This window comes from Dipodomys spectabilis, unplaced genomic scaffold, assembly GCF_019054845.1.
Source record: "Dipodomys spectabilis isolate Male_0828 unplaced genomic scaffold, ASM1905484v1 ptg000125l, whole genome shotgun sequence".
NCBI classification, from domain to species: Eukaryota; Metazoa; Chordata; class Mammalia; order Rodentia; family Heteromyidae; genus Dipodomys; species Dipodomys spectabilis.
The window spans coordinates 11429180-11442798 of record NW_024870802.1 but is presented as its reverse complement, the minus strand read 5'-3'; the positions used below and the strand labels follow the sequence as shown (position 1 = coordinate 11442798).

General features: G+C 42.6%; 1 protein-coding gene across 2 annotated transcripts in view; it reads right to left on the bottom strand.

The window, feature by feature from the left end:
• Armh3 (armadillo like helical domain containing 3) overlaps positions 1-13619 on the bottom strand; it is a 193698-nt gene that overhangs the window by 167946 nt on the left and 12133 nt on the right. For both annotated transcript variants that reach the window (XM_042689297.1, XM_042689298.1), the window contains 3 exons: positions 7206-7318; positions 3650-3706; positions 3172-3318 (listed from right to left, as the gene is read on the bottom strand). In XM_042689297.1, coding sequence (XP_042545231.1) covers positions 3172-3318; positions 3650-3706; positions 7206-7318 — 317 coding nt within the window. The remainder of the gene's footprint in view (positions 1-3171; positions 3319-3649; positions 3707-7205; positions 7319-13619) is intronic.

Below are 13619 nucleotides of genomic sequence, written 5' to 3'. Positions count from 1 at the left end.
CTGTGGCTCAAGTGGTAGAGCGCTAGAAGAGCTGAGGGACAGCGTCCAGGCCCAGAGTTCAGAGGGATAGCGTCCAAGCCCAGAGTTCAGAGGGACAGCGCCCAGGCCCAGGTTCAGGTGGTAGAACGCTAGAAGAGCTGTGGGACAGCACCCAGGCCCAGAGTTCAGGCCTCATGACCGGACCCAAAAAATAAAAATAAAAATAAATTAAAAAAAAAAAGCGGCTGGGAAGTTGGCTCAGTGGTAGAGCGCTTGCCTTGCATGCCTGAGGCCCTGGGTTCAATTCCTCAGTACCACATAAGCAAAAAGCAAAAAAAAGCTGGAAGTGGCGCTGTGGCTCAAGTGGTAGAGTGCTAGCCTTGAGCTGAAGAGCTGAGGGACAGCGCCCAGGCCCAGAGTTCAGGCCCCACGACCAGACCCAAAAAAAAAAAAAAAAGAACTTCTAATCTAGGAAGCCAAACACAGTGGCGCACACCTATAGCTCCCAAAACAGAGATAAGGAGGATTGAGATTTGAGACCAGCAGCACAAAAGTTAGGAAAATGGGCTGGGAATGTGGCTTAGCATGCATGAAGCCCTGGGTTCAATTCCTCAGGACCACATAAACAGAAAAAGTCAAAAGTGGCGCTGTGGCTCAAATGGTAGAAGGCTAGCCTCAAGTGGCCCAGTGACTCAAGTGGTACTGCACTAGCTTTGAGCTGAAGAACTGAGGGACAGTGCCCAGGCCCTGAGTTCAAGCTCCAGAACCAGCAAAAAATAAAAAGAGAAACAGAGGGGGAGAGGGGGGAAAAGAGGAGAGGGGGAGATAGAATGAGAGAGAACTACACTCTAGGATGTAGTTTAATGGTAGAATAGTTCCCTAATATATTTGAGGTCCAGGGTTCAATCCCCAACACCACAAAAAAAACAACTCTTTATTGAGTAGAAAATACTATACTGCCGGGGGCTGGTGGCTCACGCCTGTAATCCCAGCTACTCAGGAGGCTGAGATCTGAGGATCACGGTTCAAAGCCAGCCCGGGCAGAAAAGACTGTGAGACTCCTATCTCCAATAAACCACCAGAAAACTGGAAGTGGCGCTGTAGCTCAAGTGGTAGAGAGCTCGCCTTAAACTGAAGAGCTGAGGGACAGCGCCCAGGCCCAGAGTTCTAGTCCCATGACCGACCAAAAAAAAAAAAAAAAAGAAAGAAAATATTACACTAAGAATCTTTCCTGAAGTTTGATATAATTATTCTTGCTTTAGTTTCCTCTCTACTTCTTTTTTTCCCTTAAATAATAACAAAAATTCTTCCAGGTACTAAAGCTCATTCTATAATCCAAGCTATTCAAGAAGCTGCAATCTAAGGCTACAAGTTTCAAGTTATCCTGGGCAGAAAAGTCTGTCAGACTCTTATCTCAAGTTAACCAGCAAGGGCTGGGAAGGTGGCTCAGTGGTAGAGCGCTTGCCTTGCATGCATGAGGCCCTGGGTTCAATTCCTCACCACCACATAAGCAGAAAAAAAAAAGCCGGAAGTGACACTATGGCTCAAGTGGTAGAGCGCTAGCCTTGAGCTAAAGAGCTGAGGGACAGTGCCCAGGCCCAGAGTTCAGGCCTCACGACCAGACCCAAACCCCCCCCCCCCCAAAAAAAAATCAAGTTAACCAGCAAAAAATGGAAAGTGGAAGTGTGACTCAAGTGATAGAGCACCAGCCTTGAGTAAAAATAAAGCCAAATGAGGATAATAATAAATAAATGCCTCTGTCAATCTGTCTTAGTGTTAGACCAAATTATATAAATATATATACATAAATATAATATATATACATATATGTATATATAAATATGTATACATAAGATTATCATTTTTTCTTCTTTTTTTGCCAATCCTTGGGCTTGAACTCAGGGCCTAGGCACTGTCCCTAAGCTTCTTTTGTTCAGGCTATTATCACTCTACCACTTGAGTGCCAGCACCACTTTGGCTTTTTCTGTTTATGTATACTGAGGAATTGAACCCAAGACTTCATGCATGCTAGGCAAGCACTCTACCACTCTGCCACATTCCCACCTCATAAGTTTATCATTTTAAATATTACTCTGTTTAAACAGGTACATGACTGAACAACCTGACCTAGATATTTGAAAAAAGAAATTTAAAACTGGGATCGTGGTTCAAAGTCGGCTTAGGCAGGAAAGTCAATGAGATTCTTTTTTTTTTGGTCATGGGGCTTGAACTCAGGGCCTGAACTCTGTCCCTCAGCTCTTCAGCTCAAAGCTAGTGCAGTACCACTTGAGTCACTGGGCCACTTCCAGATTTCTAAGTGTTTTATTGGAGATAAGAGACTTATGGAAGGGCTTGGAAGGTGGCTCAGTGGTACAGTGCTTGCCTTGCATGCCTGAGGCCCTGGGTTCCATTCCTCAGCACCACATAAGCAGAAAAAGCCGGAAGTGGTACTGTGGCTCAAGTGGTAGAGTGCTAGCCTTGAGCTGAAGAGCTGAGGGACAGCACCCAGGCCCAGAGTTCAGGCCCCATGACTGGACCCCTCCCCCCCCACAAAAAAAAAGTCTCATGGACTTTCCTGCCTGGTCTCGCTTTGAACCATGATCCTCAGATCTCAGCCTCCTGAGTAGATATGATTATAGGCGGGAGCCATGGGCGCCCTGACAATGAGAGAGACTCTTATCTCCAATTAATCACAGAAAAAGCCAGAAGTGCTGCAGAGCCAATGGCTCACATCTGTAATCCTAGCTATGCAGGAGACTGAGACCTGAGGATCACAGTTCACAGCCAGCCCTGGCAAAAAAGTCAATGAGACTCTTATCTTTAATAAACCACAAGAGCCAGATGCTGGTGGCTCATGCTTGTAATTCTAGTTTAGCTACTTAGGAGGCTGAGATCTGAGGATCATGATTCAAAGCCAACCCAGGCAGAAAAGTCCAAGAGACTCTGATCTCCAATAAACCACTAGAAAACTGGAAGTAGCACTATGGCTCAAGAGGTAGAGCGTTTGTCTTGAGCTGAAGAGCACAGGGGTGGTGCCCAAGCCCAGAGTTCAAGCCCCACGACCGACAAGAAAGAAAGAAAGAAAGAAATGCCCATATCCAAAGACAATTCTAGGTTCCTCAGGTTCCAATATATGGATTATGATTCATTTCTTCTATTAAATAAATGCTTCCCAATCCCTCAGCCCTGTACCTGCAATGCATTGACAACTCGAATTGGATGCTCCTCTCCCAAAGCCTGGATGCAGTGTTGAAACAAACTATTTATATTATCCTTGATCTTCATTAATTCCTCACCATCAAGTGATTCCAGCTTGCCTTCTAGATAATCTAAATTCACCTGTCAAGGAAATAATAATGGCCTGAGCACAATTTTTTTTTTTTGGGGGGGGGGGGGGGGGAGTCCGATTGTGGCCCTGAACTCTGGGCCTGGGCGCTGTTCCTCAGCTCTTCAACTCAAGGCTAGCGCTCTACCACTTGAGCCACAGCGCCACTTCCAGCTTTTTTCTTTTTGCTTATGTGGTGCTGAGGAATCCAACTCAGGGCCTCATGCATGCAAGGCAAGCACTCTACCACTGAGCTACCTTTCCAGCCCGTGAGCACAATTTTAGTATAGAACATATGGCAGTCTTGGTTACTAGGAAAGCCCACATAATGCCATCCAGTCTTACCTTCATGAGAAAGAGTTCCTCCCAAAAACGAGGACTGCACTTACTTGGATCCTCTGTCTGAAACCAGAAGATAAGCATGTTCAACTTTCCAAGTAAAAAGGCTTAACAATAGTATGCATTTGCTGGGCACTAGTTGCTCACACCTGTAATCTTAACTACAAGAGGCTGAGATCTGAAGATCAAAGACTGAAGCCAGCCTGGGCAGAAAAGTGTGTATGAGACTCTTATCTTAAATTAACCAGCTGCAAGTAGACAAAAAAGCCAAGCAAAAGTCTAAGGTCCTGAGTTCAAGCCTCAGAACCAGATAGACAGACAGACAGACAGACAGACAGACAGACAGACAGATAGATAGATAGATAATAGATAGATGTAGAAAAATGGTAGATAGATGGATGGATGGATGGATGGATGGATAGATAGATAGATAGATAGATAGATAGATAGATAGATAGATAGATAGATAGATAGATAGATAGATAGATAGAGATGATAGATAGATAGATAGAAAGACAGACAGACATAGATATATACATAGATACTTACATAGATGCAAATACATATATAAACAGGTACATAGATAAGAAAGAATAATATACTTAGTTGCAGGGCACCTGTGGCTCACATCTGTAATCCTATCTACTCTGGAGGCAGAGGAAGTCAGAAAGATCAAGGCTCAAAGACAATCCTGGCAAAGTTCGTGAGACTTCATCTCAACCAATAGCTGAGTGCAGTGGTGCACATTTGTCATTCCACCTATAGCAGGAAGGGTAAATAGGAGGATCATAGTCCATGAAGCCTGAACAAAAAATGAGGACCTATCTCAAAAATAACCAGAGCAGGGCTGGGAAGGTAGCTCAGTGGTAGAGTGCTTGCCTTGCATGCATGAGGCCCTGGGCTCGATTCCTCAACACCACATAAGCTGAAAAAGCTGGAAGTGGTGCTGTGGCTCAAATGGTAGGGTGCTAGCCTTGAGCTGAAGAAGTGAGGGACAGTGTCCAGGCCCAGAGTTCAGGCTCCACGAGCAGCAAAAAAAAAAAAAAAAACAGAGCAGCCAGGTGCAGGTGGCTCATGGATCCTGGCTACTCAGAAAGCTGAGATCTAAGGATCGAAGTTCAAAGGCAGCCTAAGCAGGAAGTCCATGAGACTGTTATCTCCAATTAAGTACCATATACCCCAAAGTAGAGCTGTGGCTCTAGTGGTAGAGTGTTAGCCTTGAGCAAAAATTAAAAATTAAAAAAAGGGGCTGGGAAGGTAGCTCAGTGGTAGAGCGCTTGCCTTGCATGCATGAGGCCCTGGGTTCGATTCCCCAGCACCACATAAGCAAAAAGAAAAAAGCCGGAAGTGGCGCTGTGGCTCAGGTGGTAGAGTGCTAGCCTTGAACTTAAGAGCTGAGAGACAGCGCCCAGGCCCAGAGTTCAGGCCCACTACGGGACCCAAAAAAATAAATAAATAAAAATAAAAAAAAAAACAGAGCAACACTGATCACAATACATTTGTACTCATAAAGTGACATGCTGAATTGAATTCTACAACTATTTAAAGACGTTTTTGTGTGTGCTAGTTCTGGGGGCCTGGCACTGTCCCTGAACTTTTGTGCTCAGTGCTCTACCACTTTGAACCACAGCATCATTTCTGGCTTTTTGGTAGTTAAATGGAGATGAGAATCTCACAGACTTTCCTGCCAGAGCTGGCTTTATTTTTTTTTTTTGTTGTTGGTTGTGGGGCTTGAACTCTGGGCCTGGGCGCTGTCCCTCAGCTCTTCAGCTCAAGGCGAGCGCTCTACCACTTGAGCTACAGCGCCACTTCCGGTTTTCTGGTGGTTTATTGGAGATAGGAGTCTCACGGTCTCTCCTGCCCAAGCTGGCTTTGAACCGCGATCCTCAGATCTCAGCCTCCTGAGTAGCTAGGACTACAGGCGTGAGCCACCTGCGCCCGGCCAGAGCTGGCTTTAAACCACAATCCTCAGATCTCAGCCTTCTGAGTAGCTAGGATTATGGGTGTGAGCCACTGGATCCCAGCAATGAAAAAAAAAAAAGGAAAAATTAATTAGTCATTAAATGGAGAAAAAAAATAACAGCAAAATGAAAAAAGGCTGGAAGCATGGCTTAAGCAATAGAACACTCAACTAGCAAGCACAAAATTCAAACCCTTAGTTCAAATCCAAGTACAAGAAAGAAAACAAATTCAACATATGGTCATTCTTTATAAGCATACACATTTATATGTACAACTACACAAATACCAGTAATACATATAATACCAAAAGTAAATAGTTTAAATGTGCTACAGTGACCAGAATTTCCAAGGGCCAGTACTCCTGAAGGGTTTCTAGTAAGTCTAGCCTTCCTTCATAGAATATATTTTACAATATAAACTTGGACCATGTCAATTAACAGTTCTGAAAATTGAAAGAAATTCAATTGCTAATAATTCTGTTATCCTATGTAGCTAGAGTACAAGATAGTCTAAACAAGGGTTCTGTCCATTAACAACCTGAGGTGGAATGTAAAATGTATCTTTTTAAAATATCTGAATTGTATAATTTGAACACCAAAAAAAAATTTATAAAGATAAAAGCATCTTTAAGGCAGATAATAAGAAAAATAAGACATTTTTATCTCTTTTGATTCCAGTAGTGGGGCCTGAAGTCAGGACCTGGGCCCTGTCCCTTACTTGTGTGTGTGTGTGGGGGGGGGGGGGGGGGGCGCTTGAACTCTGGGCCTGGGGGCTGTCCCTGCGCTCTTCAGCTCAAGGCAAGCACTCTACTGCTTGAGCCACAGCACCACTTCTGGTTTTCTAGTGGTTAATTGGAGATAAGAATCTCACAGACTTTTCTGCCCAGGTTGGCTTTGAACCATAATCCTCAGATCTCAGCCTCCTGAGTAACTAGGATTATAGGCATGAGCTACAAGCGCCTGGCTCCCTTACATTTTTTAATCAAGGCTGGTATTCTACCACTTATGCCACATCTCTACTTCCAGCTTTTCACTAGTGAATTAGAGATAGTCTCACAGATTTTCTGTCCAGGCTGGCTTCAAACCATGATCTCAGCCTTCTGAGTAACTAGGATCATAGGCATGAGCCACCTACACAGCTAAGACTTTCTCTCTTTTTTCTTTTTTTTCTTTTGCCAGTCATGGGGTTTGAACTCAAGGCCTGGACACTGTCCCTGAGCTTCTTTTACTCAAGGCTAGCACTCTACCCAGGGCTTCATGCACACTAGGCAAGTACTCCACCACTAAGCCACATTCCCAACCCTCAGCTAAGACTTTCTTAAAGATATTTGGGGGAAAAAATTCCTCAGCCTTCCTTCCTCCTTTCAATTGTTTTATTCAATTTATGGAAAAAACATGTAAGAACATAATACCAATTACAATAATTAATACATAATCAAAATCCCTACCATAAGAAATTACCCTGTCCTTGAGCTTCCTCCCTCTCTCTGCCCTCCTATAATCCCCTTTAAAGGTAGCAGTCAGTGGTAAGGTTATTTCTTATTTTACACCGAATAATTAAGGAGTCAAGCTGTGCAGTACGATAGAGCAACAGGACTTACCATGAAGATCTCATCATACATCAGTACCACTTTTTCCTTTAGTGGTTTTTTGGAGGCTGAAGATTTCCGGAGCAAACCTCCCCGTTTTTCTACTTGTGCCATGGTTAAAGAGCCTGGGGAGGTGGGGGGAGCCACATTTTAGAGTAGTAAAAATAATCTCTATGACAGTATACAGTGTATATATGTTAAGATGCATTATCCAAACCCATAAACCATACAACACCAACAGTACACTGATGTAAAATGTGGATATGATATGTTAATGATATATAATTAAATAAGGATTCATCAACTATAACAAACATCACACTGGTGAGGGGTATTATTAATGGGAGAAATAGTCAATATATAGTGACTAGGAACAAATGGATTGTCTGTGCACCATCGTCTCAATTGTGCTGTGAACTTAAAATGCTCAAAAAAATAAATAAATAAAATATTTTAAGAAGAAAAAGAAAGCCACAATCAGTACCAGAATGTGCTCCAGGATGCCAGAAAGTCTATTGAAATTTGCAATGGGAAATTTTTCAGGAAAAAAAATGATTAACAACCATGCTATAGATTGCGTATAGCTAGCTACCTAACACCCCACCCTAGACCAGGTAATGTCAAAGTTTAAAATATTACATGGCCTACAGCACAACACATTTTACATCCTTAAAATGTGCCAGTGGACAGGGCTTAAAGCAGATCTAAAACCAAATAGGAAAGTGTAACTAGCTCAATCTATAATAGATCTGGCTATAAATCTAAGGATGATAGAAATAAGGCTGCAAAGCATACACAGCCCACAGACTGATGGCAAAGTTGAAGTTCAAATATTGATCTAGCTTAGGACCATTAAGGCAGGAAGTGTACTGCAGACTGATGTGCTCCATCGATTTTCCTGAAGAAAGGAGGTCCTCATCACTGCAAAGTACTTGGCCTTCATTGCCTCATAAATCACATTGCACTTGACTGTCTTCAGAAAATTCCTCTGGAAGAAGACTCAAGGCATAAAATAGCAGAGGCCAAAAATTAAATCAGGTTTAAAAAAATCTGAGTATTATACTACTTTCAAATTTAATTGTATATATTTCTAACAATGTTGAAGATCAAACTTCAATATATTCCACATAATTCTGTGATACTCTGTAAGAGAATGAGAGGGGATGAAGGAAAAAGACAGAGGATGAGTAATTTTAAAATATAGTACAACTGGGCTGGGAAGGTGGCTCAGTGGTAGAGTGCTTGCCTTGCATGCATGAGGCCCTGGGTTCGATTCCTCAGCACCACATAAGCAGAAAAAGCCGGAAGTGGCGCTGTGGCTCAAGTGGTAGGGCACTAGTCTTGAGCTGAAGAGCTGAGGGACAGCGCCCAGGCCCAGAGTTCAGGCCCCACAACTGGCAAAAAAAAAAAAAAATATATATATATATATATATACATATATATATAGTATAACTATGTGTGTAGACAGCACAAAGAACCTCAATGTAAGCTATTCATCAACAGAGGATAGGGGCAGGAGATGAAAGGCCAACAGAAATGGTTATCCTGAGAAAATACAATACATGCATGTTTGAAATACCATACTGAAACCCCTTGGTATAACTAATACATGCTTTTAAAATTACAATTATGCCAGGCACTAGTGGCTCATGCCTGTAATCCTAGCTAAGATTTGAGCATCATGGTTCAAAGTCAGCCTGGCCAGGAAAGTCCATGAGACTCTCATCTCCAGTAAACTCATAATGAAAACAGAATAAGCCAGGCACCAGTGGCTCATACCTGTAATCCTAGCTTCTAAGGAGGCTAAGATTTGATGATCATGGATCAAAGTCAGTCTGGGCAGAAAAGTCCATGAGACTCTTATCTCTAATTAACCACCAGAAAACTGGAAGTGGTGCTATGGCTCAAGTGGTAGTGTAAGGAAACGCCCACCTCACAGACCTAATCTCCTCTCTTGATGGCAGCCTCATAAAGTAGGTGAGGCAACTTCCACTTCCTGGCCCTGACTATATAAAAGGGGCCTCCAAGGAGCCAGACAGTGCCATTTTCTCCCTTTCCTCATGAGAATTTGGCCTTGTCAGCTCTGCTGGCAATAAATCTTTTCTTCTACTTGACTTCTGTCTGTGTGGTCTTTTGGGTTACTTTCTTTTAGGTTACTTTCTGCCTGGGTTACATTCTTCCTTTCAGGTAGAGTACTAGCTTTTAGCTGAAGAGCTCAGGAACAGTGCCCAGGCCCAGAATTCAAGCCCCACATCCGAGGAAAAAAAAAAAAAAAGAAAATAGAACAATAAAGGGCTGGGAATGTGGCTTAGTGGTAGAGTGCTTGCCTAGCATGCATTAAGCCCTGGGTTCTATTCCTTGGTACCACATAAACAGAAAAGGCCAGGGCCTGGGAAGGTGGCTCAGTGGTAGTAGAGTGCTTGCCTTGCATGCCTGAGGCCCTGGGTTCAATTCCTCAGCACCACATAAAGCAAAAAGAAAAAAGCCGGAAGTGATGCTGTGGCTCAAGTGGTAGAGTGCTAGCCTTGAGCTGAAGAGCTGAGGAACAGCGCCCAGGCCCAGAGTTCAGGCCCCACAACCGGACCCAAAATATAAAAAATAAAATAATAAAAATAAATAAATAAATAAATAAACAGAAAAGGCCAGAAGGGGCACTGTGGCGCACATGGTAGAGTGCTAGAATTAAGCAAACGAAACTCAGGGATGTTGTCCAGTCCCTGAGTTCAAGCCCCAGGACTGGCCAAAAAAAAGAAAAGACTCAAATGCAGGTGTGGCTCAAATGATAGAACACAAGTCCTTGAGTTCAAAACTCCAGTACTACCAAAATAAAAAAAGGAAAGTTCTTTTAAAACAATTTAATTATATCAATTAAAGCTTTGCCTCAAAGCATGAAATGCATCTCCTGTTCAAAACATTCCTGTGACTTTTAAATATGTTTTCAAGAAGAAAATGTCCTCATCCAGGGAAAATAAATTGGAAATCAAGGAGATCCTATTAAAATAAATCAAAAGCAATAAAATTCTAAGTTTAGTGGATATAGATTCTGCATGTACTCAGCCTCTACAAGTTGATTAACCAGAACATCAGGGCCACAGAGTTCCTAGATGTGAAAAGCACATGTTTACAAATATCCCTCTCTGAGAATTTATAAATGGGTTACAGCTAATCAATATCCACCCCAAATCTAATAAACTTACTCTGTATCAGAATCAATATTTTCTAATAAGAAAAAGAGAATAGGAGAAAAGAAAAAAAAATCCAATCCAAAGTACCAAATTTCCTAAGAAATTGAGTTGTTTTCATCACTCTCCTTCCATTTAGGACAGGGGGAATTTCAGCCAAATGCCTTACCCATTACTCTGTGTCATTATCACTAGCAACTGGAATTTACCACCCAAGCCAGCTGAAATGTGGCTAGAAACTGACAACACAAAGTCTCCTCCAGCCAGCACTCCTCCTCATGAAACAGCAAAACAAGAGTTTCTGGGGTCTTAAACTAGGAAAAGTACAGAATTAACAAAAGTTTTCTTTGGGTCCTAGTAAGCCTATACTCCAAAATTTCCAAGTAAAACATCTGTTGGTAGAATAGTCCATTAGAGCACATTAGTAATAAGAGTACCACCTGTTTTTATTATCTCCCTGTTTTGTCCTCTTTTATAACGTTTTCCCATTGTAGAGAACCAGAGCAACTCCAACAATGGAGCTACATGGCACAATGTAACAACCAACCAGCAGAACTGCTACTAGAACACAGCCAACTGGGAACACTGACTAGGGTCACTGTGTTTCTTAGTTTCTTCACAAGTACAAGTGGAGAATTAAGCCAGGCACCAATGTAATCCTAACTGTAATCCTAGTTACTCAGGAGGCTGTGATCTAGAGGATCCCAGTTCAAAGTCAGCCCAGGCCAAAAAGTTTGCTAGACTCTATCTCCCCAAAAGCAGCAAAGAGAACAGCAAAAAGCAGAGCTAGAGGTGTGTGCCTCACCAGTACAGCACCAGCCTAGAAAGTGCAAGACTGAGTGCAAACCTCTAGTACTACCAAATAAGAAGAGGAGGAAGAGGAGTAGGAGCAGGAGGAAGAGGAAGAAGAAACTAAAATGTCTCTTAACATCATTGAAATACTACAAAATATTTAAGGCGTACCTAAGTACTCTAAGGTACTAGTTTAGTCACTATAAGCCACAGGGATGAGACTCCTTACCTGATCTCTAGGAGTTCACAATCTACTAGCAAACAGAAGCAGGAAAACATAAGCACAAAGCAGCTTAGGAGAAATGAATGGAGTAGAGTTACAAAGAAAATGGCATGGAATCATAAGTGAGGAAGCATTCTTTGGGGGCTGGGAAAGTAGCTCAGTGGTACAGTGCTTGCCTTACACGCATGAGGCCCTGGGTTCCATTCCTCAGCACCACATAAGCAGAAAAAGGCGGAGGTGGCACTGTGGCTCAAGTGGTAGAGTGCTAGCCTTGAGCTGAAGAGCTGAAGGGCAGCGCCCAGACCCAGAGTTCAGGCCCCACGAATGACAAAAAAAAAAAAAAAAAATTTAAAGCATTCTTTGACTATTAATACCTCTGTATTTTAACTCTTCTGGCAAAGAAGCAAACCCAGCAAAGGCAGAATAATCTCACAAAACTATCAGCTTTGGGCTGGGAATGTGGCCTAGTGGAAGAGTGCTTGCCTAGCATGCATGAAGCCCTGGGTTCAATTACTCAGTACACAGAAAAAGCCAGAAGTGGCATTGTGGCTCAAGTGGTAGAGTGCTAGCCTTGAGCAAAAGAAGCTGAGACAGTGCCCAGGCCCTGAGTTCAAGCCCCAGGACTGCAGTGGGTGGCAGGGGGAGGGGAGGGAATGTCAGCATTACCAGGCACTAATAATTTACACCTGTAATCCTAGTTTCTCAGGAAGTAAAGGTCTGAGGATGACAGCTCAAAGCCAACCTGGGCAGGGGGCAGGAAAGTTCCTGAGACTTTTATCTCCAATAAACTATTTAAAAAAAAAAAAGAGCTCTAGGACAGCACCCAGGTCCTGAGTTCAAGTGCTAGGACTGGCACCAAAAGAGAGAAAGAAAGAGAAAGACAGACAGAGACAGAGAGGGAGAGGCTCCATCTCCAAAATAACCAGCAAAAAAGTCAGGCTGAAGGCATGGCTCCACGGGGTACAGCACAAGCTAAGCAAACAGAACAAAAAGTTTGAGGCCCTGAGTTCAAACCTTGGTACTGGCAAAAAGGAAAAATAAAAATCAGTTTAGGGTTTAACAGTTTCTCAAATTAAGACACAAAATCAAGTGATTTTTCAATACTAACTTCACCTATTACCAAACTCACACAGTTGAGGGGATTTGAACCTTCTTCAAGATTTGCAACACAACTTCCCTTCAAAACACAAATTACACAACCTTAAAAAATCTGAATCTTAAAATGACAGCCATACCCTTCTTTTGCAGTTGTAGCAACTAGTAGTAGATACTAGTCTGAACTCAGGGCCTCATGCTAGCTAAGCAATCACTCTACCACTGAGCTATGCCTCCAGCCCACACATGCTTAAGTATACGCCCTTCATATTCTTGTAGGACAAAGTATCCAAACGTTAAGATTTTAAAACCTATTTTTCTTTTTTGCTGTTTTTGTGTTCTTTCCTTTTTATTCTGTTTGTTCATTTATGTGTCTTTGGGAGTGGAAGAGGAGGCAAAGAAATGGAGGGGAAAAGGATAAACAAATACAACAATGGTACTCACTACATATTATGTTGAAAATGAACTATTCAACTTCTGGTTGGGGATGGGAGGGAAAACTGAGAGAAAACGAGGGAAGGGGTGACATTGTCCAAAAAGAAATATACTCTTTACCTGACTTATATAATTGTAACCCTCTGTAAATCAACTTTATAATAACAATTAAAAAAATAAATTAAAGGGCTGGGAAGGTGGCTCAGCGGCAGAGTGACAAAAAGAAAAAAGAAAAAAAATGAATTTAATGAATGTTCATTCTAGCCATGGCAGAATACACTTGTAATCCTAGCACTCAAGAGGCTGAGATAGGAGGATGTATAGTTCAAGGCCAGATTGAGCTATATAATGAGTCCCTGGAAAAAAACAAATAAATCACTAAGCCCAGTGCCAGTGGCTCATGCCTCTAATCCTAGCTACTCAGGAGGCTGAGATCTGAGGATCACAGTTCAAAGCCAGCCCAGGCAGGAAAGCCCATGAGACTCTTATCTCCAAGAAACCACTAGAAAACGAGAAGTGGTACTGTGGCACAAGCAGTAGAGTGCTAGCCTAGAGCTGAAGAGCTCAGGGACAGTACTCAAGCCCAGAGTTCAAGCCCCACGACCAACCCCCAAAAAAATAAATCACTCAAGAATTGTTCCAGATGGGGCTGGGAAGGTAGCTCAGTGGTAGAGTGCATGCCTGAGGCCCTGGGTTCGA